This window comes from Pogona vitticeps, chromosome 2 (assembly GCF_051106095.1).
Source record: "Pogona vitticeps strain Pit_001003342236 chromosome 2, PviZW2.1, whole genome shotgun sequence".
Lineage (NCBI taxonomy): Eukaryota > Metazoa > Chordata > Lepidosauria > Squamata > Agamidae > Pogona > Pogona vitticeps.
In genome coordinates this window covers 4886828-4914139 of record NC_135784.1, presented here as the reverse complement: position 1 = coordinate 4914139, position 27312 = coordinate 4886828, and the positions used below count along the sequence as shown (strand labels likewise).

General features: G+C 56.3%; 3 protein-coding genes across 7 annotated transcripts in view; 2 read left to right on the top strand and 1 right to left on the bottom strand.

Moving 5' to 3' along the window:
• Positions 1 to 27312, top strand: part of LOC110070991 (RLA class II histocompatibility antigen, DP alpha-1 chain) — a 195071-nt gene that overhangs the window by 138277 nt on the left and 29482 nt on the right. The window lies entirely within an intron of this gene.
• On the bottom strand, positions 1007 to 8361 carry SLC39A7 (solute carrier family 39 member 7). 2 transcript variants are annotated; one of them, XM_072987658.2, is made up of 8 exons: positions 8193 to 8361; positions 5865 to 6432; positions 5250 to 5418; positions 5028 to 5108; positions 4406 to 4534; positions 3952 to 4053; positions 3590 to 3786; positions 1007 to 2605 (listed from the first exon to the last, which is right to left on the bottom strand). In XM_072987658.2, the coding sequence occupies exons 2-8, from the start codon at positions 6417 to 6419 to the stop codon at positions 2354 to 2356; spliced, it is 1485 nt and encodes a 494-aa protein (XP_072843759.2). In that variant the 5' UTR covers positions 6420 to 6432; positions 8193 to 8361; the 3' UTR covers positions 1007 to 2353. The 2 variants fall into 2 exon arrangements, with proteins under 2 accessions (XP_072843759.2, XP_072843758.2); XM_072987657.2 differs by having other exon boundaries at positions 5865 to 6674; positions 8193 to 8342.
• On the top strand, positions 8418 to 25806 carry RXRB (retinoid X receptor beta). 4 transcript variants are annotated; one of them, XM_078387206.1, is made up of 10 exons: positions 8418 to 8537; positions 16521 to 16753; positions 16908 to 17061; positions 18352 to 18531; positions 19666 to 19895; positions 20229 to 20358; positions 20683 to 20815; positions 21371 to 21462; positions 21691 to 21796; positions 24008 to 25806. In XM_078387206.1, the coding sequence occupies exons 2-10, from the start codon at positions 16622 to 16624 to the stop codon at positions 24153 to 24155; spliced, it is 1305 nt and encodes a 434-aa protein (XP_078243332.1). In that variant the 5' UTR covers positions 8418 to 8537; positions 16521 to 16621; the 3' UTR covers positions 24156 to 25806. The 4 variants fall into 4 exon arrangements, with proteins under 4 accessions (XP_078243332.1, XP_072843776.1, XP_072843773.2 ...); XM_072987675.2 differs by lacking the exon at positions 8418 to 8537 and adding an exon at positions 8691 to 8844; XM_072987672.2 differs by lacking the exon at positions 8418 to 8537 and adding an exon at positions 9022 to 9356.

Genomic DNA, 27312 nt, shown 5'->3' with positions numbered 1-27312 from the left:
TTCCAGACGGGGAGGGCCCTTGCCTTCTTGCCAACAACTCCTATCAGCCCTAGCCAGCAGAGCCAAAGGTGGAGGATTATGGGGTTTGTAGTCCAGAGTTATCAAGAGGGAGGCCTCCCATGGAGCCACCTACCCACCCACGCCAGAAGGGCCCCCCTCCCTTTTAATTCTGATTGGGGGGACTCAGTATGAACCTGTTGAACGTCTGCCTGTCCAAGGGCTCGGGTGGCTTTTTCTCACTCCGAGGGACAGGGGGTGCAAGACCCAAGGCTTATAGGGAGGGGGGCGGTCTCATTAAGCTAGCAAAGGGGGCAAGACAGGAGGGGAGGCGGGCAGAGCAGCTCTTCTCTCTGGGCTGCTTGGGAAAAGGCCCTTTGTGAGAAAACAATAACAATAATCCCCCCCACTTTTTTTGGGGGGGGGTCATGCCAACGTGAAGAGGCCAGGCTATGGCAAAGCAAGGCAGATTTCGGGCGAATCTTGCAGGAAACTTTCTGGTGATCTAGAAGGCATCTCCTCTGGGTTCCCCTCCAACCGAGGACCACCTTCTGGGTGACCCATGGACCCTCCCCCCCCCCCCGCAGACACTGGAGACCAGAGGAATCCACACCTTCCTTTTTCTAGGCAGGGTTGGCCCCCTTAAGCCTTCCAGCTCTTTCAGGGTGGAATGCTCTTAACCCCTGATACACAGCTAAGCCAGCCACCGCTAAGGCTTTTGGAAGGAAGAGAGGTTTTCCCTACAAAGGCTGGAAAGACCCCGGCCACATGTGCTCCCTTGGACTACAGACCCCATCATGGCCAGGCAGAGACGTAGCTGGCCTTTGCTCATGTTGGCAAAAGGCTGGGCTGGACTCTGACCAGACGGGTTTATAGCAGCCAGGACAACTGGATCCTTCTCCCCCCCCCCATCACCACCTGGAGTTATACCACCCCCTGCTGTCCAGGGTGGGCAAAAACAATAATAAAGCAAATGATTTTTTTTTTTAGACATCTCATTCGTTAGCTCTTTTTCTGTTTGTTTTAATCACAGGCACAATTTTTGCGCCAGACATGTTTTCCCGATACAATTGCTATCCCTCCACGCTACAAAAAATGCAAAAAGTATACCAAATAAGTACAAAGAAATGGAGACCCACTGACCGTACAAATGAGGCTTCTGTAAATTAGCAAGGATTGGGGGGGGCGAGAATCTACCACTCTCCATTGACCCAGAGACCCATTTAACAGCTGCAACCATGTGAGACTTAAATGTGCCCCCCCCCCTTCAATAGAGGGAGCTTCCTTTTTCTTTCTGGTGGCAGAAAATAACATACACACCCTCGACACTCCACCATCATCACCCTTCCCTCCTTTCGGCAACACCTGAGTTCATAAAACCTCACCTGCTGACATCTTTGGTGCCAACAACTCAAGTCTTTACTCCCACCCCCAGGACTCTCATCACATTCACACATCCCCATCTGGAACCATGATTCCCCCCCCCCAAAAAAAAACCCTCCCCACCTGAAGTAATTGAGCAACCAAGGAAAGATTATCCTTTTCCTGCCGTACAGCTCTGGATCGCCAAACCGTCAAGGCCATGGGGTGGAGAGGGGTCAGCGGTGGTCTTTCCCGAGGTTCTGCCTGAATGCTCCCCCCCCCCCAATCCAGCCCATAGCATCCTAACCTGGAGGATAACGTTTTCCACCCAAATGTTTTGGTCCCTTTGCGCTCCTTCCAAGGTTCCAAAGCCCATAATTAGGGGGGTCTTGGACATGCTCTCTGCGCCCATCAGCCACAAGGACAGGAAAGTCCATCATTCACCCCGCCTTCTCCAATCCACCCCGGTGGGGGGGGTCGGGGGGGCTGTCTAGGTGCACGAATCCAGCCGAAAGCCCTCATGGGAGTGAGACGGAGGAAGCCCTGCTGCTCAAGCCCCTGACCCACACACCCCCACTGCGAAATGCCTTGTATGCCCCCCAGCACACCCCACAAGAACAGTCATCTCTTCCTCTCCATCCAGAAAGTCGGGACAGGGGGAAAAAAGCTGGTCCTTGGGAAAGCTGCGGGGGGGTGGGTGGAGTCACTTCCGTGCCTTCCAGAGCCGAGTGAAGAGTCTGAGCCCGCAAGAGAAAAAGGAGCTTCCGGAGTGGCGAGTAGCAACGTGTGGAACAGAGTGGAAGGAATGCTCGGATCCTGTTTTCTGCTTCTCGGCAGCAGCGAAGGCCCAGCAAAATGGGAGCCGGAAGCTCCTGGGGGGCTCCAGCCTGCCTCTCTGGGCCAGTGTGGCCCCCCCGACCAAAACCTGCCTCCGCTTCCGGAAGGCCGCCTTCCCTGCCACCGCTGCCCTCCTCTTCCTCTTCCTCTTCCTCCTTTATTCATACTGGGCAATGAAGACCATCATGGCCACCCCGCCCAGGAGGCCCAGCACCTCCAGCAGGGACTGGACCGGCCCAGACTCCTGGAGAAGCTCCGGGATCACGGAGACGGTGGCCACGTAGATGAAGCCTCCCGCCGTGAAGGGCAGGATCCAGGCCGTGGCCGCCTCCCCGACGCCCTCCGCCAGCAGGGAGCAGACGGTGCCCGCCAGGGCCCCCAGGGCTGTCACCAGCTGCAGCTTCATCGCCTGGCGGGATGGGGAGAGAGAACGAAAGAGGGAATCAGAACAAGACCAGGGGAAAGACTCGCCAGAAGCCACTTCCTACATGCCGAATGCAGTAGGCTTCCTGGGAGTTGTAGTTTCACTGCTCTTTAGATATGACAGAAGGCACCTCATTAAAAAAAAACCCCAAAACCACTACAACTCCCAGAAGGACAAGCAGCTTTCTTTCGGGTACAGTAACAACAGGAAGCAAGGCCGGAAGCTAGGTCGTGCCTTTTCCATGGTAGGCCCTGCTCCAGGTGAGTGAAAGGCAGGCGTCTGCAGATGTGCTTTTCTGGGCTGGAACTCCCAGAATTCTGCCTGGAGAAATCTTGGGAGAATCCTGGGAGTTGGAGTCTCAACCGCCCGCCCCCTTCAAGTGGTATGGGAGGCAACAGCAGCATCTACCCCTGGCCTGCCCCCTTTCCTAAAAGACAGGCTATGGAATGATCTTGCTCCCCCCCTTTGTCCGGCGTGAAGGCCATCCCGCCACCAATGCAAATTCATGTGCCCATCTGTCTGGCCTTGGTAGGTGGGAGACAGATCAGACCCAGGCAGCAAAATGTCTTGGGACGAGCCTGTTTCCTCACCCTTCTCCTGCCATTCTGAGGGCTAACCAGACCCTCTTCTATGCCCACCAAATACCAGCCTTCTCTTATAAAACAACACTTTCATAACAAGCTTCCACAGGTTATTCATGCAGTGCATCCACCCTCGTAAGCTAGGAAAGTCAAATTTAGTCTAATTATTTTAATTCTTTTCATCTCATCTTTCTCCCACAAGATGACTCTTTTTTTTGTCCTTTACTCTCCCCTAGTAGCTGATAAGACTGCCTTCTGACCTGGGAGTCTCATCTTCCGTCACTATCTCGTTTCATTTCGGACTGTCCCAGGGCAGGACTCCCAAAAGGCAAGGAGAAAAGCAGAGGCACGGAAACAGCCCTCCGAGGAGGAAGCCACGTGGCGTTACCTTCCGCTTGCTGCAGCCGGACTGCACCAGGATGGCAAAGTCCCCCACCTCGTGGGGGACCTCATGGAGGAGCACTGTCAGGGTGGTCACGGTGCCAACGGTGCTGCCGGCCAGGAACGAGGCCCCCAGGGCCAGCCCATCCGTGAAGTTGTGGGCAAAGTCGGCCGCCAGGTTGAGGTACCCAGCCACGAGCATGGCTGGAGGGGGGAGAGAGAGAGAGCAAGGAGGTGAGCGGCTGCGTGGGTGGGTCCCAGCACCACCCTCCGACATTAGAAGGCCCCCCAAAAAAGGGGACGACCCCCCCACCCCACCCATCTGCTCCGCACAGCACGTGGCCAGAGGTTCTCTCCTGCCACCCTTACTGGACTCTGGGGCATCATCCTTCCTCCTGGGGGCCGCTTTCTCGGCCGTCCTCCGCCCCGGCTCTTTCTCTGCTTCGTCGTCACTGCTCTTGGCCTTGGCAGCTGAGGAGGAAGACGGGACGGGATGGATGGGATCAGAAGGAGTCCACAGTGGGGCGCGGGAGTGGGCATCGGCCTCATTGGGTCCGGCCAGGCCTCTTAGACCGAAGGGGTGCCCCCCCCACTTTCACGATGGCTCTAAAAGGCCATCTTTCAAGGGATGCAAAGAACGTGGGCGGGTGGGTCTCTGAAGGACAAATTTGGGATCCACACACACACACACACCCTCCTGCCAAATAAATAAACCCCAGAGGGACTCTAAGAGTTCACGCTGGCCGTCTTCTCCCTGCCAAGAGGGAGGAGACCGCAAATAAGGGGGAAGGGGTTCTGGCCCGGCCCCGGCCCTGTGACCCACCGTGGCTGTGCCCGTGATGGTGCCCGTGGCCACCCTTGACATGCCTGACAAACTTCTCCACCACCAGGAAGGCCACGATGCCGCCGAGGACCCAGAGGCCGACCATCATCATGTGCTGGTGCTCAGGAGCTGGGAGAGGACCGGATTTTTTTGGGGGGGGGGAGAGATAGAGAAAGAGAGAGAGAAAGGAAGTGAGACCCTCTCTGGCCTTCTGGCCTCTGACCGGCCCACATCTCTCAGGGTCTCAATCGGCAGCCTCACTTTCCCCTCTGTGCATCTGTGCCCAGATTTGCCAGCTGTGGGGAAAACCTGTTCCCCCCCCCCCACAGGGCAGACTCTCGTGTGCCTCTGGACCCAGCCTGCTGAGGCCCCCTGCTCCTCTTGGGGCTCCTTCCTGACACCCTACTGAGCGCCCTCAAAGCTCCTCTGCTTTCCCAGGGACGCCAGGCGCCCTCTTGACGATTGGAGACACGCGCTTCCTGCAGGCGTCCTACGGCATGTGTCTGCCTGCTGATTTTGCTGGGTTCCCCAGCCCTTCGCCTGACTCTCCTGCCTGGTGGGGTTAGGAACCCTGCCGGAAAAGCCCATTTGCAGGGGAATCAGCGTCCGGTTGGTCTTTTACCCTGGTGAGAATGCCCGTGTCCAGGCGTCTTGGGGGGCGCGTGGGCGTGCCCTGCTCCTTCTCCGTGGTGGGAATGAGGCTCTGTGGGGAGAAACAGGCCCTGTGAGAAGGGGACACCGCCTCCCCCCTCTTCCCAAGCAAGCCTGCCAACGACCTGGCAAGCTCTCCCCCCCCTCCCAGGACTGCGGGGGGAAAGGTGGGGTCGGGAACCAGGCCGCTCACCCAAGGCGTGTGGGATGAGGTGCAGGAAGGCGTCTCCCAGGAGGCCCCCCGAAGCAAAGCTGAGCAGCAGCTTAAGGAGGGCCTGGTGCTGGGAGGTCTTGGACTCCACCGGGATCAGGAAGAGGATGAAGTAAGGGGCAGCGCTGATGAGGAGGGTGGCTCCAATGGCCTGCAAGAAAGCGGGGGGGGGGGAGGAGGGAGGAGTGTTTTTAAAATATTTCATGCCGACTGTCGCAGAACAGCTCAGCAGCCTTCCAACAAAGAGCTCTCTACTTATCCCACACCACCCGGTCGGTGGCAGGAGGCAGGGAGATTTACCTTCCTTTTTCCAACTGGCAATAGAAAGAAACCAGCCACGTCTAACGCTCAGCATGGCCTACCTCACAGGGGGGCTGGGAAGATTTTTTTTTTTTAAAGGCAGAGCCCCTCTTGGCAGGCTGAGAAAAAGTCAGCTGCTCTGTTTGTTTTGGAGAAATGCTCCCCGCCATGGTTTCAGCACGGCCCAATCATTGCACCTTTTGTTATACGGTGGAGAGACAGAGCCTGCTGGGGGGGGGGGTAACCCCAAGTGCCCTCTGAACGAGAGAAGGGCCCGTCCCAGGCGTGAGCACTCACGTAAGTCCAGAGTCGCAGAGGCTCCAGCTTCTCTTTCCTGGGGGTTGTCTTCTTCTTGTGCTCAGGGGACGATTCCGCCTGGCTGGGTCCCCCAGTGTGGTCCTCGTGCGAATGGGCATGAAAGTGAAGGTGGGAATCCTCATGGGGGTGGGCATGATTGTGCCCGTGATGGGGGTCCTCATGTCCATGGCTGTGCCCGTGATGATGTCCCTCGTGCCCGTGATGATGGCCCTCGTGCCCGTGATGATGTCCCTCATGCCCGTGATGATGGCCCTCGTGCCCATGATGATGGCCCTCGTGCCCGTGGTGAAAGTCCTCCTGCTCGTGCAAATGGTCGTGGGGAGGGCCTTCGTGGCCGTGGCCATGTCCGTGCCAAATATGCTCATGTGTGTGGCTGTGGTCAGCGTGGCTGTGGCCATGGTGAAGGTCCTCATGAGCATGCCCGTGGAAGCCTTCATGCTGCGCAGAGACGCCCCAGGTCACCATCGCACAGACCGCCAGGAGAACGACCGCGCCATGAGGGCGGTTCCCCCACGGTGACCTGCCAGCAGTCATGGTGGTGGTGGGTCTGTCGGGGAGGAAGAGGAGGCGAAGCGTGAAGCAGACCAGCTCAGCACAGGCCTTGTTTGCCCTTCTCACTAGCCTCCCCTGCCTGGCTCCCTTGGCTCGGCCGGTCTAGCTGCTCCCAGGGCACTTCTTCAACGCCATCACTCTCTGCACCTCTGCAGGTTTCGCTCCACCTGGAAAGGGGCTCTTGAGTGATTCACCCGCACCACTGGGGTTCTCCAGCCTCCGTGGCCTGTTGTCGATCTGGACAAAAGAAAGGAAGCTGGGAGTCACAGTTTTGCTGCCCATGAGGATCTGCTAAAGAACTGCTCCCTCCCGGGAAGGCTCCTTTTCTTTTCTTTGTATGTTAACCACAAACAAAGGCCGGAGAAGCCAATGGTGGAGACGAAAGGCTCAAAGAGTCGTCTCTATGGGAGCAAAACATACAGGTATGCAGATCTGAGTTCACGAAAGGGCACACCCCTGTGGGTTGATCCAGGCTACGCCCCCCCCCTCCATATCTCTCTGATGGCGATCAACAATTTGACCCAACTGCGTCACAGCGGAAAGGGACCCACCTCTGTCTTGTACGGGCCTGTTATTTTGCACACTGGCATCTCTGAGCAGCTGAGGCTTAACCAACAGGAACAAAGGGAGCTGCTCAGGATAGTTCCCTCCCTCCCTCCCTCGGAGTGCGAGCTCCAACCCTCTGAAGGCTTTTCTAGGTCTTCCTGCCTAGATGTTGCCTGGGGGTAAGGAGCCTTCTATATGCAAACAAAGGGCACTTCCATGAAACCCCAGATTCCGTTCTCTCCCCCCCCACCTCCAAGTAGCTCCCAAGCAACCCCAAGCCAGAGCATCTTGCTTGAGAACACGGGCAGGGCAAGACCAGCCTAGCATGCTTTTCAAGAATCCCAGAAGAACCAGCAGCAGGAATCATTAACGAAAGGCGTCCGTCCGGGTGCCAGTCTGGATGTCTCCCCCACCCCTCCTTCTCTGCTTGGTGGAATGCCCTCCCGGGAACCACTCCAGTTCCTTCTGTTTTCTCCCCACTAGCAACCTCCCCTTTTTGCAACCCAGCAGGCCAGCCTGAAGAGGCTTGGCGTCCTCCCCCCTCATGACCCTAAAGCACAGATTAATGATGCTGGGTCAGAGGCCAGGTAAGGAGGGTAGCAGAGGCAGGGGCCGGTCTTTTCCTGCACCCCCCAGGACGACTGCAGCAGAAGGTGGTCTTTTGCTGGCAGCAAACAGCTGCACGCCTTCAGGTCATGGACTACATCTCCCAGAATCCCCCCACCCCGCCCCCTGCAGCCAGCTTGGCTATGCAAGATGGGTTCAATTCAATCCCTTTCTGAGTCGGTTTTTTTGTAATTTTTTTTTGTGGGAGCTGCTCCTGTTTGGTGGTGGAAAGAGACATATGGGGGCATTTGGGGGGGAGGGTAAGGGGTGTTGCATTGCATTTTGCGCTCTCTCACACACCCCGCTCCCCCTACCATCACTTGCATACCTCCTGGGGCATAGAGTATGTCAAGAAGGGAGGAAAGAGAGTCCTCCCTGGCTCCTTTTTCCATATTCGGATGATGAGGAGGATGGCCTGGCTTATTTCATGGGGGGCTCCCAAGCATCATCCCCCCCCGGGTTCCTACCCCCCCACTCCTTCACTGCCCCCCCTTCCAGTCTGTTCTCCGTCTCTATGGTCTTGGAGGACCCCCCCAGGACATTCCTATACCTTCTACCCCCCCCTTTTTTCCAAATTACAGCCCCGCAGGGCAGAATTCTCACCCAGCTCTCCTCCGAGATCCGTTACCTCCCGGTTCAATCCTGACGTGGCATTGCGGTCCCAAACCCAAAACCTCGCGGGAACTCCCCTCCCACTTGGCACCCGGTCCCGCCCATTCGTGTAACCCCCCTCCTTGCCCTTCTTTGAGATGGCGACGGCTGGGCTTCCACGTCCCTCATCAAACATGGCGGGCGCCCAAAAGGAGCCCCTCCTACCGCTTGTCGCCCTTTTCGAGGAAGGGCAAAGAGGCAGAGGAGCGGAAAGGGCGGTTTCCCCTAATAAAGATGGCGATCTTCTCATTCCTTCCTGGCACAGCAACTCCTAGCCATAAACAACTGCATTTTGAGGTGAGCTTTGACTCCCCCCCCGTCTAGTTAATAGTGGAGGAATTTTAAAAAAAAAGACTCCCGCCGACCTTTCTCGCTAAGCACCGCCCCCACAGCTACGTGAGAGGGAGGAGAGGGGAGGGGGCGAGAGACCGCGGTGCATGCCGGGTAAAGTGACGCGCCCTGCGTCCCTTCGGGCCCCAAGGCATTGTGGGAAACCTCTCCTCCCGGGCAGCGGCAGAGGAGCGGCGCGGGGCTGAGGGGGCGCGCTAGCGCGAAGTGCATGCCGGGAGCCTGGGCCGGGGCCTGCGCCGGGCCGCGGTGCAGAGTGGGTAGCGCTCTTTTATTTTCCCCCTTCCGCTCTCCTTTCTTTCTCTCCCCCTCTCCCCCCCCACTCTCCCCATCCGCGGGGCATGCTGGGAGTCTGGCTCAAGGCCGGAACGGGGCGACGTACGTGCGGGCGGGGGGGGGTTGGAAGGAAAGGGAGGGAGCCGCCGCAGTGCATGGTGGGTAACGGAGAGGCGCCTGCTCGGCCGGAGGAGGAGGGGGAGGAGGAGGGGAAAAGACCCGGATCTCGGGCCTAGCCGCCCCTCCCGCCGTCGCGCTCTCTCGCTCGCTCGCGGTGCATTGTGGGGCGGGGGCCGTCAGGCAGCCCCAGACCGGAGGCGGCGGCGGCGGCGGCGGCACCACCACCACCACCACCAGCAGCGGTACTACCAGGCCCTGGCGGCCCCCGGGGCCCCTGTCGTGGCGGTGGGGGGGCTCAGGGGGCTCAGGACCCGCCCCTCCCCTTCCTCCCCTGCAGCGTTGCCATGGGAGACACGGGACGGGCCGGAGCAGGTAAAGCCCAAGACAGAAGGGGGGAGGGGCCTCGGGAGGGGAGGGGGGAGGGGCCTGGGGGGGAGGAGGAGGAGGGAGACCCCCCCACACACATATAACACCTCCCTCCTTCCCTTTCACAGAGAAGGTTCCCCCCCACCCCCCCAGGAAAGGAGCCTTGTGGGGCGGTGGAGAGGAAGAGGAAGGAGGAGGAGGAGGAGGAAGGATTTCGTGGAGGGGGGGCTTCCGTGGGGCTTTGCCTCTCCTGGCCAGTTTGTGTCTTCCCCGCCGAAAAGAGAGGCTTCTGGGCCTTCGTCGCCGCTGAGCAGGCCCGGGTGGGGGGGGGGGAGAGGTTGGAAAGGGGGGGGTCCCTCCTTCCTCCTCGGCCCTCATAGGAGAGTCGCCCACGGCTATGAAGCGCTTCTTTTTCCTTCCATCCTGCGGCTGTGCTCAGGCTTTAAGGCAGCCGTTTTTTGCGGGGGGGGCCTTAGCCAGCCCCCTCCCCGTCCCAAAAGAAGGATGGGGGCCATCGGGGGGGATGCTGTTGGGCCAACTTTGGGGGAAAGGATGAGCAGCTGGTGTAGAAACGCATAGCTGTGTGTCTATAAACATACATCTCTCTCTCTGTGTGTATGTGTGTGTGTGTCTGTGTAGTGCTGCTGCTGGCCCCCCTCCCAGAGTGATGCTTTCCCACCTGGCCCTGGGACCGCACCTAGTCCCCCTCCCGCCTCTTTTTTTGTTCCCCTTTTTCAAAAGCTGTTCTACGACAGCTTTTGTAAAAAGAAAGCAGTGCCTTCTTGGTGATTGGCAGAACCATGGCAAGCTCAGGGCTGGGCACAGAGAGGATTTCATCCTGCTGTGGTGTGTTTGTGTGTGTGTGTGGGGCGGTTGCAGGAGAGTGTGTGAGTCACGTGGCATCTTAAAGAGTCACGTGTTTTGTTTAGCATAAGCTGTCAGGATGGATGGACAGGGAGGGAGGGAGGCAGTGAAAGAGCCATAAACTGAACGCAGACAGAGCTCTCATGTTCCAAAATAACTCATTAGATCTGTCTTTCTTCAGCTCTCCAGCTGGTGGTGGTGATGGGGAATTCTCATTTCCATACACAAGCCGGCCTCCAGCCATGGTCTTTGCAAGCTGCAAGAGTGTTCCAGCCTTCTTTTCTCACCTTCTTTTCAAAAATCCTAGCTCCTGATCCGAAGCTCTCAGCACCACATAGACACTCATGTTGTGTAGCTTGGGGTGGGGAGGCATAATCCAGGTCAGGAGTTGCCTGGGAAGAATGAGAAACAAAACTGCCCCTTGCCCTAACTGCCCTTATACAGATCTGTGATGTGACTTTTCAGGTTATTGCTTCCAAATACAGTAGCTGTCCAACAGAGGTGTACCTGGGGACAAATCCTCTTGAACTGAATGGGTTCTCCTTCTGAGGAGACATGCGTATGCAGACGTTGACAGCCTCTGAGACTATGTTTTCTGCTTTTCATGTTTTGTAGGAGCAGGCTGGAGGAGAAGGGATTATCCTGTTCTGTTTAAAGGTTAGGGCTGAAGTCCTCTGTTGAGTCCGCCTGTCTTGGATCTATCCTTACTTCTAGTGGGCAACGGGTGAGGTCTTTGCCTCCCTCTGGAGTGCCTTTATTTGGGAGGAATATCAGAACCTAGGCAAAAAGGAACCTTAATTGAGAGGTGGGTTGTGAATGGAAAAGGCCACTCTCCCCAAACTCAGGTTTTTGTATTGTTCTTCAAGTAATCAATTCTGACTTCATGGCTACCCTTTTCAGGATTTTCTAGGTGGAGAATACTCAGAAGTGGTTTTACCCTTCCCTTCCTCTAGGGGCGCTGTGCAACTGCAGCTGGCTCAAGGCCACACTGGCTGGCTCTCGTCACAAGAGGCACCGTGGGGGATTCGAACTCCCAGCCTCTCTCTCTGCAGCCAGATGCCTAAAACACTGAGCTATCCAACCAGCTTTGTTATTATTTATTTACCATTACAGTAAGAAAACTCCCTGTCTGCTTTCTCCTGTCACCTCATCGTTTTATACACTTCCCATTTCCTCTCTCTTTCTCAATTAAAAAGACCCACATGGTATAACTTTCCTGCACTGGGCACTTGCAAAACCCTTTCCCACTTGCGGGGCCCCAGATGGTTCACTACATTTCTTATGTGGTCCACAACATATAATACATTTTTCCATAAAGCACGGGCAGCCATCCAGTTGCCAGTGGGCTGTTAGAAGGCTCCAATCTGTCATCAGATGGCGATCTATCATCAGATCCTGCCCGCCTTTCCAGTGGTCAGGGATAATGGGAACTGAGGTTCAAGATGATCTGCAGAGCCCCCATGTCCCCCCCTCCCTAGGAAGTAACGAGTGCTGACGGTTTCACTTCCGATTCCTGATGACCCCCGACATGGACTTTGTCCTTTTTTTCTCAGCCGCTACTTGTTGTGAGGAAGGCCACGTGATAGGATGGTTGAGCTGTCGTGATAGTTCCCTACCCCAATTATGGAAAGAGAGAGAAAATCCTAGAGCCTTTGCCAGTGATGGAAACACCGAGGCTGTGCCCGACCTTTAATCCGGATGGTAGTTTTGAATATTAGGATTTCACTTCTTCTTCCTTTAAAAGATGCAACTTGCTGTCCCATTTGTCCCATTTTAAAGGGACCTCTTTTGCATGCAGACTGCTTAGCGCATATTGTTGTCGGTTCATTTTCTGTACTGTCAGCTAAGGAAAAAGGAAAGGGGTGTCACCAGAGGGCACCTCAAGACACATTCTGTTGCACTAGAAGTTTACCGCAGGGCCACTGGGTGCTTCGGAGTCTCTTATTTCTTCCCTGGCAGCCCTGAACGGTTGCATCCTCTCTGCTGGATGGGATGGCACTCCCTGTGAAAACCCAGAGGTGCAGCTTGGGTGTTCTTCTGGGTTCGTCTCTGAGCCTGGATGTGTCTGAACTGCAGCGCCACAGGCCTCTCCCCTCAGAACTGGCTGGGCCACTCACCAGTCTCCATGAGGCGCTGGGTGTGTGCGTCCTTCGACAGCACCAGCATACCGATCCATGAAGAAGCCTGGCTGGCTCTTCCCCGCCTCCCCATGCAGCCAACCACTCATCAGCTGAGCAGGGAGACCTCCTGTCCCATCTCTTTGCTGAAGTGGTCGGCTGCGCACGGAGGCGGGGAAGGGCCAGCTCAGGTGTTAAGATCACCGGGAGAGGCCTTTCTTTTGCTCCTGCCACCTTCCCAGGTGCCTTTGGTGGGGACACTGGGAGAGAGCCTTCTCTGTGGCTGCTCCTTTAGACTCTGGAACTCCTTCCCACTAGACACCAGGTTAGCCCCGTCTTTGCTATCCTTCTGCAAGCAGGCCGAAACCGTTGTCTTCAAGCAAGCCTTCCCACAATGACTGGCTGCCTGAGTGGGTCTTCTTAAATGGATGGTTGTACTTTGCCACTTGGTTTTGGGTGTTGCTTTTGTTTACCAGCTTTTAGTGTGGTGTTTATTTGATCCTTTTTAGTACTAAAGGGTGGAGAGGAGACGGAAGGGTGTTCGTATTCCTGAAAAAAATGCTGGCCTTGGTGACCTTCCAGTGGCAGGGAGTCCCCCCCCGTTACAAGGCAGCCAGAGACAAACAGTGAGCGGGGAGAAATCTCTACTGAGAGAGGCAAAGGTGCTGGCCACCACCTTTTTATCGTTTTTGATTTGAGGAAACTGCCTCAGAGTGACTTATGCAGAACTGGAAACGGCTGTTTCCGCAGTGGGATTCCTGGTGGTTTTTCCCTGCCTGCCCCCTGGTACTGTAGGACAGTCGGCTTTGCAGAAGACGATGCCAGAATGAGGGATGGTCTTTGTCCAAGTGGCCGAAGTTTCGAACTTGGCTCCTCTGTGCAGATCATATAGTGACTCTTGTTCTAATGGCCTGCCAGGTCAACTTCGTAGAGCTGTGAAGATAAAATTGTAGCTTTGGTTTCAGGCGTTTGGGGATCTGTCTTGTTCCTTGGCTTTTTGTGGTCTAGCCTCTTAGCCATTTTATTTTGTTTTATTTCTAAGCATGCCGGAGAGCTCAGCAGCTTATGTCTGTGGCCAGGAGTTCAATTACCGTCTAAGCCTCTTTGAGAGGGGACGGTTGGCTGGATGATCCCTCGGGTCCCTTCGAGCTCTGCCATTCTAAGATTGTCCCGCCTGACTTAGTGAGACCACTGCTCTGGGCAGTTCCCTTCAGCGTCTTCTTCCCCACCCGTCTGCCCTCCCGGTGTGACTTCCCGGGCACCTCCAAAGTGACTCTCCCCTCTGGGGCTGACGTGCATTTCAGAAGCAAATGGACAGAAATCTGTGTGGAGCAGTCCCAGTGTTTGGAGGAAAGGAAAGAAACCTTATGTGGGGAAAACCCGGTCCAGAACACGTCTCAGTGGGAGCCACAGAAAGGGGCCATCAGGACCTCACGTTTCCTGTCCCCAGGATCAAAGCCCCAAGTCCTGTTAAGTTACAACCACGGGCATAAATCTCGCCGTCAGAGAGGGAACGCGTACTACGAGCCCCGAGTGCGGTTCGAGTCGGAGGCATGAAAACTGAATGGGATTTCAGTCATTATACGTCACCAGAGTCCCCTTGAATTCAAATTCTGGAGAAAAAAAGCTGCAGGTAAATGGCTTTAGGTACATGGGGATGTGAACACGGAGGTCCTGGTGGCTTTTTTCCTGTGGCTGCCACAGGGACCCCTCTGTTCCTACCCACCCCCCTCACCATAAACCCATGTATTCAAAAAACAAGTCCAAGGGAGTTTGGGGGCCCCTGAAGGATCTGTTCTGGGCAGATTTGTCCCCCACACAAAATTTCTTTCCTGGGAGATGCTCCATGCAAGATGCCCATGAGCTGAATATTTTAGTTGGTTGAGGCTGGAATTGAAAACCTTTCTGCTTTCTTGGAGCATTGTAGAAAAAGTTGATCAGTCTCCGTCAAACAGACTGAATCGGCTCAAAAAAAAAACGGAATAAGGGAGCAGTGGGTGGGGGTCTGGCTGCCCCCCTCCTCCAGGGGAGGGCCGCTGCTGAAATGCCCAGGGGTTCATCCACCCCCACCAGGTAATATTTAGTAGGAAGGAGATGTGTGAGGTGTCTTCTTCTCCCCTGTTAGCAGTGGGGCAGAAGGATCCATACTGGGTGGTAGCCAGAGATGGGGCAGAGGGTCCTTCCTGCTGAGTAGGCTTTGCGCTGCCCTGTATTTTTTTGGGGGGGGGGGGAGTTTATTGACACTCTCAAAAAAGGTCCATGTGACATTGTAGTCACTTCTTTTATAACCCTGAACCCCCCCCCCCCGAAGCATATCTGTCTGATTTATCTTTTAAACCATTTTTAACTTTAAATCTTTAAAAGGCAGCCTCCTTTTTGAGAAATAAAACATTCAGAGTTTGGGAAGTTTTATGCTAGAATTACAGCCCATGCGGGAAGGCAGGAGTCTTATCTCCGTTAGTGGGTACAAAACATGTTGGCTGAATCGGGTGCTGTACAGCTGCTAATCCCTGTGAGAAAGGCATGCCTTTGGAACTCCGCCCCACAGGATCTTTGCCGCGCCGGGCTGCGGAGGCGCCTGGCTTCTGAAAGGGCTGGGCCCTCGCACCTGGAGCTGCCTTTCCAGGCACAAGGAGGGTGCAGGCAGGCGTCCCCGGCAAACCGGCTGCACGGGAGGGAGAGAGAGGGAAGCAAGCCCGCCTGCCGAGTGTCTAGCTGAGATTTTGTCAAGATAAGGCCGGAAGGAGGAAGGTCCCTCTGATTCTGAGGAAGGAAGTGGCCACCGGGTTCCTTCCCCACCCTCAGCGTGGGGCCTCATGAAGAGGGGGGGGGGAACCCTGGCGGTTTTTCTCCAGCAGCTGCTGCTGCTGCTGCTTCCTTTTGAGTCAGGGAACTTCTGCTTCGGAGCTTCCTCCCTCCCGCTTTCCCAGTCCTTTCTGTGTTCAGGGCCCATCCACGACCATCTGTCCCTGTCTCACGATGCCGCTCGGGACCCTGTCCTCTGCCACCTCCTGAGGCTCCCCCCCCCTCCCGGTCAGGCAAGGACGCGCCTGCCCTCTTTCGAGAACTGAGTGGAGCAAGATCGGGTGCTAGTTGTGCGGGAGGGTGGCCTGCCCTGCCCCGGAGACTCCCTGAGGCCGGACCAGGGTGTTTTATCCGCCGCTGCCGGAGCAACGCTCGTCTTCTGGAGGGAGCCCGACTTAGCAGCGCCAAAGGCCCGTCACAGCTTTTCTGGGGGGGCGGGATTTCCTGTCTCGGCCCCTTACAGATGCAAGGGTCGGTTCACCCCTTTCTGCCCGACCCAGTCTGGGAAAGAGAGCCCCAGGGCAGAGCTGGGCGGACTGCCAAAGGTCCCAGGCTGGGTCACAGGCGAACCCTGTGAATGACGGCGGCTGATGGCGGGCACCCCCTTTTGCCAAGGTCCCGGCCGGCCGGGGGCGATGCCACTGAGCCAGGTGGAGTCTGGGGCTGGCCTGCTCAGGCGTTGCTTTTCCAGTCCAGCAGAGGTGTGTGTGGGGGGGCCCTTCAGCGCTGTGGGTCCTTTGGTCGTCTCTTGTGTTGCCCACTGAAGCCGGCGGCGCTGACGGTCCCTCGCTGGGCTCCCCTGCCCTCCCTGATGCTGCTACCCGGAGCAGCCCGGTGGGTGCCTGCCCTCTCCCTGGGGCTCTTCATGGCACTGGCTTGTGGAGGGCTTAGGTGGGGATTGGGGAGGGGTGTAGGGAGGGAAGCTGTTCCTTCCCCCCCGCCCGACCCTCAGCCCTCCTCAGGGAGCTTGATCCTTCTAGGTGTGATGCATGTTCCACTGGGCAGGGGTCGCCAGGCTCCCAGGGGGCTTCTCCCTTTCCTGGGTCTTCTTGGGAGTAGACCAGAGGGGTTGGCCAGGAAATGGCTGGTCATGTGCTTCCTGCAGGGTTGCAAAATATCCGGAGAGGGAGCCGAGGGCGCCTGCCTGCCAGCCTTTCTGGGGAAACACTTGGGTGGGTGGTGACCGTGTGTGTGTGTGTATGCGTGTGTGTGAGTGAGTGAGTGAGGGTACCCCATCTGCTCTGGTGCGGTGGCGTCTTCTTTTCAGCTGAATTTCAAGTGTGGTGCGGTGGAGATACAGGCCTTTTAAGCCTCCCTTTTTCTTCTCTCCCCTCCTTGTTCCCCTCTTCTCCTCCCACCCCCGGCTTTCCTCCCCTCCTTCCAGACTGCAGAAGCCCCGACAGCTCTTCCCTCAGCTCATCTCCTCCACTGCGGGCCACCGGAACCTCACCCCCGCCGGAGCCCTCGGCCCCCCTGCACCCTTCCATGATCGGCTCTGCCATGACCACCTCCATTGGTGGACTGGGGTCTCCCTTCCCGGTCATCAGCTCTTCTATGGGCTCCCCGGGGATGCCTGCGACCCCCTCCATCGGCTATGGGCCGGTCAGCAGCCCCCAGGTAAGCGGGCGTTTTGGGCCTCCGGGTTTCCCTCACCTGGGAGGGGGCGGAAACAGGCCGGGAGCCAGAACGGGTGCTTTCCGCTGGCGAGGGCTGTGCCCAGTGTCCCTCGGCTGGCCATCTGCAGGGACTTCCCTTCTGCCCCCCCTCACAGATCAACTCCACGGTGAACCTCTCGGGCCTCCATTCGGTCAGCAGCTCGGACGACGTGAAGCCCCCGCTGGGCATGAGGGTGATGCAGGGCCACCCCCACGGGGGCGTGATGCCCGGGAAGCGCCTTTGTGCCATCTGTGGTGACCGGTCCTCAGGTGTGCGGACCCCGGGGAGGGGGAGCCCCGATTGGATGTGGAGTGGTGGTGGTGGTGGGGAGTGTTTGAACACTAGCGGCAGTAAAGGCTTGTGGGGAGGGGAGAGTTTGGATTAATGTGTCACCCCTTGGGGTCTTTTTTTGGGGAGAAAGGTGGGGTAGAATTATTTTAAATAAAATAAGAGAAGAGAGAGGAAGTTTGAAAGCAGGGGCAGAACTGGTTTGCAGCAGGAAGAAGGGGAAGGGGCAGGTCAGCAAGCGGGTGTCTGCTTTCCAATGGGGTGTGTGTGTGTGTGTCAGTGATTTGATGGGAGAGGGAAGAGGTTGCCGGCACAGTTCAGAACAAATTTGTATATTTGTCTATTTTTTTAAAGATCCCACCTTTGGAAGGGTTTTGCCCAAACCTTAAAAGGATAGTGCTTCCTTCCAGCCCTGATTTGGGTTTTTTTTTCAAAGCTAGACTTTATTTTAAAAAAAAACAACCCAAAAAACAAAAGATCAGCGAAGCTTTGTAAATCAAGTACAGGTGGTTTGGGGATTTATTTATTTATTTATATTGCAGGACTGCAATCATTTCAGGAAAGAATAGTTTCAGGAAAGTGAATGTAAGGTGAGGGGTGAGGTGCTCACCATCCATAAAAAGGATGGGGATTTAGGGGTTTTCGGGAGGACAGGGGGCTGCGACTCTCAGGATTCGCCAGAAATTCGGAATTAATGGAAGATGCGGCTCGACATCAGAGTAGTGCAGCTTTTGTTGCTTACATGTGTGTCTCCCTTGGTGTGACGTGGGATTTGCAGGGGTTCATGGGAAATGTAGTTTTTCAGGAGGCTCCCCCCCATATAGAGCTTACCTTTGGGCTCTGCCTCGGTTCCTCCCATGAAGCGCTGATGACTCCTGCTTTAAGGCCTGGGACTTCTTCCTCCTTCTCCTCCTTTTTTTTTGTAAAGAGAGCCATATTGGAGAGAAGGGTGTGCAGGCAGGTGGCAAAAAGCTGCTTTGTAAAATTCCAGTTTTGTGCAGAATTGGGGGGAGGGGAGAGGAATTTTGGCGAATCCTGGCAGTCTCTGTCCAATGCTCCCCCCTCCAGAAAGTCCTATCCCTTTTGAGTCGTGGATGAAAACGAAGGGAGTGCGTGTGTCTGTGTGTGTATGTGGGGGGGGGAGAGGGCAGCCCCACTTGGGCGGGCATGTGGGCGGGAGAGAGGGAGGGGAGGGGGGCAGTGCCGGTCCTGGGACTTAGTCCATGCCTTCCTCCTCCTGGCGTCCCTCCCCTCCCCTTCCCCCCCCCCAGGGAAGCACTACGGGGTGTACAGCTGTGAAGGCTGCAAGGGCTTTTTCAAGCGCACCATCCGGAAAGACCTGACTTACACCTGCCGCGACAACAAGGACTGCATCGTGGACAAGCGCCAGCGCAACCGCTGCCAGTACTGCCGCTATCAGAAATGCCTGGCCACCGGCATGAAGCGCGAAGGTAGCGGGCGGCGGGTGGGAGAGGAGGGGGTCCCCCCCCCCGGCGGAGAGGCCTGGCCCGGCGGAGAAGGGAGGGGGCCGGGAGGGGGCAGCCCCATAGGAGGTCGTCTGGGTGGGGGGTCGGGGTGCAGATGGGCACGGGGGACCCAGGATAAGCCCTGGTCCTCGGGAGAGAGGAGGCCGCCTCCAGTGCAGGGGAAAGAACGGGCTATCCTGGCCGCGGCGGGTTTCTGGGCCCAGAAACGGGGTCTTTTCTCTCCTCCTCCCCCCCCCCCCACTTTCAGCCTGCCAGGGTTGGGTAGAAGGCATGCCTGGCTCGCTGAAGGTCCCGGTTGCGCCCACCCAGGGGGAGAGAAGGGGAAGCCGGGTAGAAATCTTGGGTGGTAGGAGAAAGGGGTTCGGCCTTCACGGTCCGATGGCCCCTCCCCACAGGAGCCCCAGGTTGGTTTGGCCCGATGGGTCTCTTGTCTTTTACTAGCTGGACTCAGGGAAAACTGTGGGGGGGGGGCCCTCCTCTCCTTCCCCTCCTTGGAGATCCCCACTTCTGGCTCCAGAAGAGAGAAGGGCCTTATTCGCGTCCCCTCCGTCATCATGCCCTCCTTCCCCCCCCCTAAAAAGCAATGGCAGCGGTTGATCTCTGTGTTCGTCCTCCTCTTCCCGCCGTCCCTGCCGGGGCTCCCCTTGGGCTGGAGGGGAGCCTCGGCAGAGACAGCCGCGCTGCCGCCACGCCAGGCGGGAGGCCTGGGGCTCCGGCTGCCACCGGCTGGCATGGGGGCAGCGAGTCCGCCTCTCTCTCTCTCTCTCTCCTGCTCTCTTTCTCTTCTCCCCCCCCCCCCCGCAACAGCTGGCTGTCCTGCAAGTGGCAGGGGGGTCAGAAAGGAGAGGAGAGAGAGAGAGAGAGAGAGAGATGGTTGTGCCGACACGTGGACTGTGCGTGGGTCTCGTCAGCCCCCCCCCCCCTGACCTGGCTCTTCTGAGCAAAGTGGATCCTTCTTCCCTCTCCCCCGTCTCTCAGCTGTGGGAGCTGCTTCTCCCCCCCCCCCTCTGGTGGCCTCCCTCACCCGTGTCTCTCCTGCTTCTTCTCCTCCCATTGCCGCCACCCCCCCCACCCTCCACTGCCCATGCCCACCACTAGCTGTGCAAGAGGAGCGCCAGCGGGGCAAAGACAAAGAAGGGGAAGGGGACCTGGCCGGGGCCGGCGCCAACGAGGACATGCCCGTGGAGAAAATCCTGGAAGCCGAGCTGGCCGTGGAGCAGAAATCCGACCAGGGCATCGACGGATCTGGCGCGGGGGGCAGTTCGGTGAGTTGGGGTGGTGGTGCTGCGGGATCAGAGCGCTCGCCCCGGACATGTGACGCCAATGAGGTAAATACCGGCAGGGGTTTAGAAACCAGTCCTCCTACCCCGGAGAGGGTGGGGCAGGCAGGGGTGGTGGCGCTGGGCTCCTTGTGGGTCGCTCGGGTGGGGTTGGAATTATGAGCTGGACGCTCCCCTCCCCTCCGGCCCCGGGATGAAAACGTGGCTGGGAAAACTGGCAGCTGGGTTGGCCCTGTGGCGGAGGGGAGGGGGCGTTTGGCAGGAAGCCCTGGAAGAAGCGAGGGAGGGGGCGGTGGCTTGGCTTGGTGAGGTTTCCCTCCCAAAGCAAGCCTGCCACTCCCCCCGCGCCCGGGGTCCCTCTGTCTTCCCCGTCTCCTGCAGCCCAACGACCCCGTGACCAACATCTGCCAGGCGGCCGACAAGCAACTCTTCACGCTGGTGGAGTGGGCGAAACGGATCCCCCACTTCTCTGAACTGCCCCTCGACGACCAGGTCATCTTGCTGCGGGCCGGTGAGCGAGGGGGAGGCCCCTTCGGAATGCGGAGCGCAACCTTTTCCGGGGGGGGGAGCAGTCAGGCACATGGGGATTGGGTCCCTGCTGCCGTTGGGGCCTGGCCTCCGCCCCTGGCCCTGGCCCAGGCAGGGGGACAGACAACTAAGGGGGGCACTGTTGGGAGGGCCCCTTTCACACCCTGTTTGCCAGCGGGAGGGGGGCAAGTTTGGATGAAGCGGGCACAGCTCTTCCCCTTGGGAGATGATGAAACGCCCAGCGGCCTCCAGCCTGCCTCCCTCCGCTGCCGCCCCCCGTTAACATCCGGCCTTCCCTCCCTGGCAGGTTGGAACGAGCTGCTGATTGCCTCCTTCTCCCACCGCTCCATTTCGGTGAAGGATGGGATCCTGCTGGCCACGGGGCTCCACGTCCATCGCAACAGCGCCCACAGCGCTGGCGTGGGAGCCATCTTTGACAGGTGCTTCCGTCTGGGGGCCTGGGGGGTGTGGGCCTGTGGGCGTTGGGGATCCTGAAGCAGCTGAAGGGTTGGGGGATGTGGGATTTCTTCCTTGGAGCATGGGATGTGGATCGGGGAAGGACATGGCTCTTGCCTCCTGGAGCAGCTCCTCCATGAGGTCTACCAGCACGGCAGGCGCTGGGGCTTTCTCGGTAGAGACCCCTCAGCCGTGGTTTCCCCTTCCCTTCTTCTGAGGCAGTGCTCTGCAGGAGGCCCGGGGGGGCGGGGAATCAAGCTCTTGACCCCTGGCTCCATGACCTGGGGCTCCAACCCACAGAGCTATCCAACCTGCCAAATATCATCCCTCCGAACTGGGGTCGGGACAGGACAAGTGCCCAGGCCAGCATCCTCTTCCCTGCAGAGGAGAGCCGGATACTTTGACAGGGGTGGGTAGGTCGGGGTTTCGCCCAGACTGCCCCCCCCCCAGGCCCAGCCTCCACTCCGCCCGACGCTCCAGCGCCATCCATTTTTTTTGCCTCCAAGATGGGCAGCTTTTCTCCCTCCCTTTCTCGGCAGGGTGCTGACAGAATTGGTGTCAAAGATGCGTGACATGCGGATGGACAAGACGGAGCTGGGCTGCCTCCGAGCCATCATCCTCTTCAATCCCGGTGAGGGGCCGTGGCCCAGCCCTTGACATCCTTTTCTCTCTTTATTACGGGAGGTTCGGGGGGGACGGGACGAGGGGACAGATGCGCACTCAGGGTACGCAAGGGGCTGCCGGCAGAGCTTCCTTCGGCTTGGCCCTCGCCCACCCACCCGAAATGTGTTCCTCCTGTTTCTTTGGCTTCCTCTGCTCTGGACGGTGCTTATGCTCCTCCCCCTCCCCCTCCCCCCAGATGCAAAGGGGCTCTCGAACCCGGCCGAGGTGGAGCTGTTACGCGAGAAGGTGTACGCCTCCTTGGAGTCCTACTGCAAACAGAAGTACCCCGAGCAACAGGGCAGGTAGGCGCGCAAGGAAGGATTCAGGGGATGCTGTAATACCCCTCCCCTAAAAACCGCCTGGGGGGGATCGGGGTGGGGAACCTATTATCCACTCAAGGCGGTTGGGGCTCAGTTCCCGCCAGTCGCCACCAGGAGAGCCTCCCGTAGAGGAATGTCTGCCCCAAAGAGGTCTTTTGATTGATGTAGGGCAGGATAGAGAGGTTTCAAAAAGCCTCGTGGGCACAGTGGTTGAGTGGCAGGACTGCAGCGAAGCCTCTGCTCGCGACCTGAATTCAGTCCCGATGGGCTCAGGTAGTTGTCTTGAGGTTGTCTCAACGGTCCTTCCTTTTTTTCTCCAAGGTTGGTAAATGAAGTATGCAGCTCACGGTGTGCGCGCGCGTATGTGCACGATATATATACCAGGCCTAATTCAACTGTAAACCACCCAGAGAGTGGTTGTTGTGGGTTTTTCGGGCTCTTTGGCCGTGTTTTGAAGATTGTTCTTCCTAACGTTTTGCCAGTCTCTGTGGCCGGCATCTTCAGAGGACTGGAGTAGCACTCTGTGCTCTGGTGCAGTTTGTTTGGGAGTTGCGTACAGTGGTGCCTCGCAAGACAATGTTAATTCATTCTGCGAAAAACCCTGTCTTGCGAAAACATCGTCTTGCAAAAGATGATGCAGTTCCCCAGTGGAATGCATTGGAATCTGTTTAATGTGTTCCAATGGAAAAATCGTCGTCTGGCGAAAATTGTCCATAGAAAACATTGTCTTGCGGAACGTGGTTCCCCATTGGAATGCATTGAAATCTATTTAATGCGTTCCAATGGGGAAAAATAATCGTTTTGCGAAAATCATCCAAAGAAAATATCGTCTTGCGAAGCGCAACAGCGATCGCAAAAACCAATTGTCTTGTGTATTAATCCTCCCGCAAGGCACCACTGTATTTATGGCTGTGAGATCAACTTCTGTCCTTTTCGAGAGATGGGTGATTATGGTGATCAGTGTGTTTTTGTTGTGGGTGTATTGTTGTGATAAGGAGGAGAGATTATCTGGCACTGTGATTGATGGGTGTCGTTAGCTGGTCTTTTGTGTGTAGTGATCACCGGTCCTTGCGGCTGGGTAGAATTTGTTGACCTTTTGCACGCTGTATTTTTCAGTGCTGGGAGCCAAATTTTGTTGAGTTTCAAACTTTCTTCTTTTTTTGTTGAAGTTCTGCTGATGTTTGTGAATTTCAATAGCTTCCCTGTGCAGTCTAACGTAATGATTGCTGGTGTTGTCCAGTATTTCAGTATTTTGAAGTAGAATTTCATGTCCAGCTTGTTTTAGGGCATGTTCAGCTTCTGCTGATTTTTCTGGTTGTTTTAGTCTGCAGTGTTTCTCATGTTCTTTGATTCTGCTGTGGGTGCTTCGTTTTGTGGCTCCAATATATACCTGACCACAACTGCAAGGTATCCGATATACTCCTGCAGTGGTGAGGGGGTCCCTTCTGTCCTTTGCTGACCATAACATTTGTTGTATTTTTGTGGTGGGCTTGAATACTGTTTGTAGGTTGTGTTTTTCAAAAGTTTCCTCATACGGTCCGTGACCCCTTTGATGTATGGCAGAAATCTTTTATTTGTAGGTGGCTGTTTTTCTTCTTCAGTTTGGTGTTGTTTTCTTGGTTTGATGGCTCTTGTGATTTCATTTTTGGAGTAGCCATTTGCCTGTAGGGCCGAATTCAGATGGTTGAGGTCAGTGCTGAGAAACTGAGCTTCACAGTTCCAATTTGCAGAGATTGGCGAAACGTTAGGAAGAACAACCTTCAGAACATGGCCAAAGAGCCCGAAAAACCCACAACGACCATTAGATCCCGGCCGTGAACGCCTTCGCGAATACACCCAGAGAGTGCTTTCATGCTATGGGGGCAGCATATAAGCAGCGCTTGAAAAAAGAAAACAGGGTAAACCCAAGGCCCATTCTGACCAGTAGTCGTACCCAGAGCTTACAATAATACTTGGCAAAAAGACAGTCCATTTACAAGCAAATTGATTGCCCTGTTTGCTAATGCTTGTAGGGAAGCCACATTCCCTCTTGACTGTCAACCCCGAGAGGTATCGTGCTGTTCTGTTCCTCCTTTTGCTTTGGGGCACCTCCTGCCTCACAGACCTCTTCTATGTGGGTCAGGCTGGGCTCCAGGCCCCTCCCCAGCACCCCAAAGATGTGACTGGGTGCCCTCTCCTTTCCCTCCCCTCCAGGTTTGCCAAGCTGTTGCTGCGTCTTCCCGCCCTCCGGTCCATCGGCCTGAAGTGCCTGGAGCACCTCTTTTTCTTCAAGCTGATCGGCGACACCCCCATCGACACCTTCCTCATGGAGATGCTGGAGGCCCCCCACCAGATGTCCTGACCTCCTCGCCTCCACACAACCACACACACAAACACCCCTGGGCACTCAGCGCTCCTCCGGCGCGAGAGGAGACCGTGAAGACGAAGAGGGTCCGTGTGCAAGAAAAACGGGGATCCTCGGCGAGGGGGACTCGGCAGCCACACGTCCACGGCCGATGCGAACTTGCACCATCCATCCTCACCTCTTCTTCCTTGTGATGCTGTAGCCCATCCCATACGCTAACCCCCCCCAACTCCCCCCCCCAAAACCTGCAGGAGACCTCTCGCAGGAGCGGCAGGAAGGATGTTGTACTCCCCAGCGGCTGGATTTGAGGGACATGGCCCCTGGTTTGGCTTGCATAGCGTGTGGGGGACTCTCTTGAGTTCTCCTTTTCCTCCTGACACACACACACACACACACTCCTTTTTATGGCTTTTTTGGGGGGGGTCAGTTAAGGAAGGAGGTCTTCGCTCCCCCTGCCCCGTGGTGGCGAAGAGGCTGCTGACTTGGACTCTGCTCTGAATCAGGTTTCACGACCAGGTACTCAGTGTCAGGCATCTGCCTTTCCTTTGTCAGAGGGTCGTGGGGGCTCCCCCGTCCCCTTGGTGCTTTCACGGTGGGTGGGTGGGTGGGAGTCTCCTCGTTTTAGCTTCAGTTCTTTCCTCCTCCCCCCCCCTTTTTTCAATCCACGAGAAACAAGTAGCCAGGTGGTTGTTTTCCATTGCTTGCTGAACGTAGTCGGGCGCGCTGTCTGTGCCCCCTCCGTCCAAGTGGGCCAGAACGGCACCAGAGATGTCCCTCTCTTTCCTTCCAAGGGTGGGGGACGCCCCAGTTCCTCATCCCTTTTTTTGTTCCCAAAACAGACTTTTAAGAAAACGGTTTTAGTTAATGTCGGAGCTGCCCCGTAGGGAATGGGCTGTGTTTTTACCTCAATCATGGTTTCCTAGAGCTCATTCCTCCCCTTTCCTCCAAGGAAAAAGGAGACCCCTTGCTCCTCCCCACCCTCTTCTGGTTTAGCTGCACTTTTGATCTGGGGTGTCCCTCATCTATGCAAGCAGGTGTGGAGTTGGGGGAGGGAAGGAGTTAATAAGGTGTCTGGGAGGTGCAGGTGGGCCTCTCTCTGTCTTTGGGGTTGTGAATGCACCGGCTCTCCAGATGAGGATTTAATGTGTGTGGAGAGGGGGTGTCAAAGAAGCTATGTCAGACCCTCCAAAGCTGTTGTCATAATCTCTGTAGAGGGGATATATGGAGAGGAGAGAGGGGAGGATTTCCTTTCCCTGCTCCTTGAGCCTTGGGTGCTGAGGGCCCATGGGGAGGAGGGTATTGATTGAACTGAGCAGTCTCAACTCGAGATGTGTATTTCTACCCATCAGCTCCAGCTGTCCTTTTTTGTGAGTGGGGAGGTGTAGAGTGAGGGCTTAAAAGGTGGAGGGATAGCCAGGGCCCTGTTGGGAAGGAAGGTGAGCAGCTCCCCCTGTGTACACGGCTGTCTCTTTCTGTGTCAGCACAATCTTGTCTGTTTGCTGCTTCAGCGCCTCCACCTACCCCCAGGATCTGCCCAGTTTAGTTGACTTCTGACTAATCTGTGTCCCACTTCCACTTTCCCTGGAATAATAATTGCTTTTGGAATATGTTGATTTAATAAAAGCTGCTTTTTCCAGAGGGTCCCTCATCCCGCCCCCGCCGCCCATCCATGTTGTCTGCTTTCTCTCACTTTTTCCTTCACATGCATGCTCCCCTTTTGGGGAAGACAGGGAGGGAAAACGTTTGCTCCCCTCCCTCTGTTTTTTGTTTTTGTTTTAATTGCCACAGCTTGGCTGAGCCAAGATGTTTTCTGCTGGATCATGGAAAGAAATAGGAGCGCTTTAGCCCGAGACAGAACAGTGGGCTTCATTTCAACCCAGGTCTACTCCCCAGTCACGTTCCTACCTGTGTGCTTGTATCACAAAAGCCAGAGTCTCATCACATCTTAATTTCAACACAGTGACCCAGAATAGGGAAAGGTAGCAACCTGTCAGGTAAGCAGAAGCCACCTGAAGCACAAAGACTGGGAAGTAGCTTGTTATGTCTGTGACCAGAATCAATAACTTTGCCCATACATGAGATTTTTCAAAGAAAGTGCTGATATGTTTGCGTCTAGCGGATCCAAAAGCCCCAATCATTGTTTGATCCTTCAGAGACACTCTGGAATTTGTGACAGTTTATTCAGATTTTTCCTGGATTGGAATCCACGACTGCTCACATCACATGACACACCGTGCATCTGTGGACGGTCAAGACGTCAATTACTTAAAATTGCATGCCCAAATTGTGGGAGGGGGGGCATGCACAGGGAGAGGAGTGGGGAGCTGCATCCCAGGCAGACTTGACTGTCGCAAGAGTTACTTCTGGGTCAGAGGTTGGAGGAAACCAGGAGAAACTTCCGTGTTCTCCATAAAGTATTGCAAAGAGCTGGGTTGTTAATATATGCCCTGTGTTGAAGAGCCCTGATCTCTGCTCTTAAAAGATGCACTGAAACTTGTTTATGTAGCTGACGCCTGCTTCATCTCTCTTGAGTCTCCTTTTCTAGTCCCCTTTTTCCACAATATCTACTTTTGAGACCCACAACGGGGTGTCCCAGGAAGGTGAAGCATTTTGAGACGGGTTTCTCTTGTGTTGCTGGCCCAAGGTCCGGATGCCGTCTGTTCGTTTGCCCGGGGATGATCCACAATTGCCCTGGCAGAAGAGGCTTCTTGGAAGAGGAACAAGTCAGTGGGAGCCCAAATGTGGTGGCTGGCCTCGGGTCCTTTTAGGGAGAAGGGGTGGGCGAGTTGAAAATACTTTTAATTCATCCTTGAAGAGCCTTGTGCTGCGAGGGGAGATGAGGAGTCTCAGGTGGCCTCCCTAATTTCAGTTGTGGGAGAGGTGATGTCTCGGCCAGTGGTTCCCAACTTTGGGCCTCCAGATGTTCTTGGGCTTCAGCTCCCAGAAATCCTGGCCAACAGAGGTGGAAGTGAAGGCTTCTGGGAGTCGTAGTCCATCTGGAGGCCCAGGTTGGGGACCACTGCTCTAGGCAAGGGAAGACCGACCCCTTGAGTGTCAGAGAATGAAGTACTGTACGGTTGTCCAGAATGGATTCCAGGTTGTTGATGAGATGTCTCCATTAGGGGCCAAAGGCGACCCACCAACCGACTGTATT

Coding starts and splice junctions, on each gene's coding strand:
- SLC39A7 (XM_072987658.2), bottom strand. CDS start 6,419: ATGACTGCTGGCAGGTCACCGTGGGGGAACCGCCCTCATGGCGCGGTC. Junction 4,535..5,027: donor ACACGGGCATTCTCACCAGG/GTAAAAGACCAA, acceptor GTCCTCTCCCAG/CTCCTGAGCACCAGCACATG. Junction 2,606..3,589: donor CCGGCTGCAGCAAGCGGAAG/GTAACGCCACGT, acceptor CCATCCCGCCAG/GCGATGAAGCTGCAGCTGGT.
- RXRB (XM_072987672.2), top strand. CDS start 9,329: ATGGGAGACACGGGACGGGCCGGAGCAG. Junction 9,357..16,520: donor CACGGGACGGGCCGGAGCAG/GTAAAGCCCAAG, acceptor CCCTCCTTCCAG/ACTGCAGAAGCCCCGACAGC. Junction 17,062..18,351: donor CTGTGGTGACCGGTCCTCAG/GTGTGCGGACCC, acceptor CCCCCCCCCCAG/GGAAGCACTACGGGGTGTAC.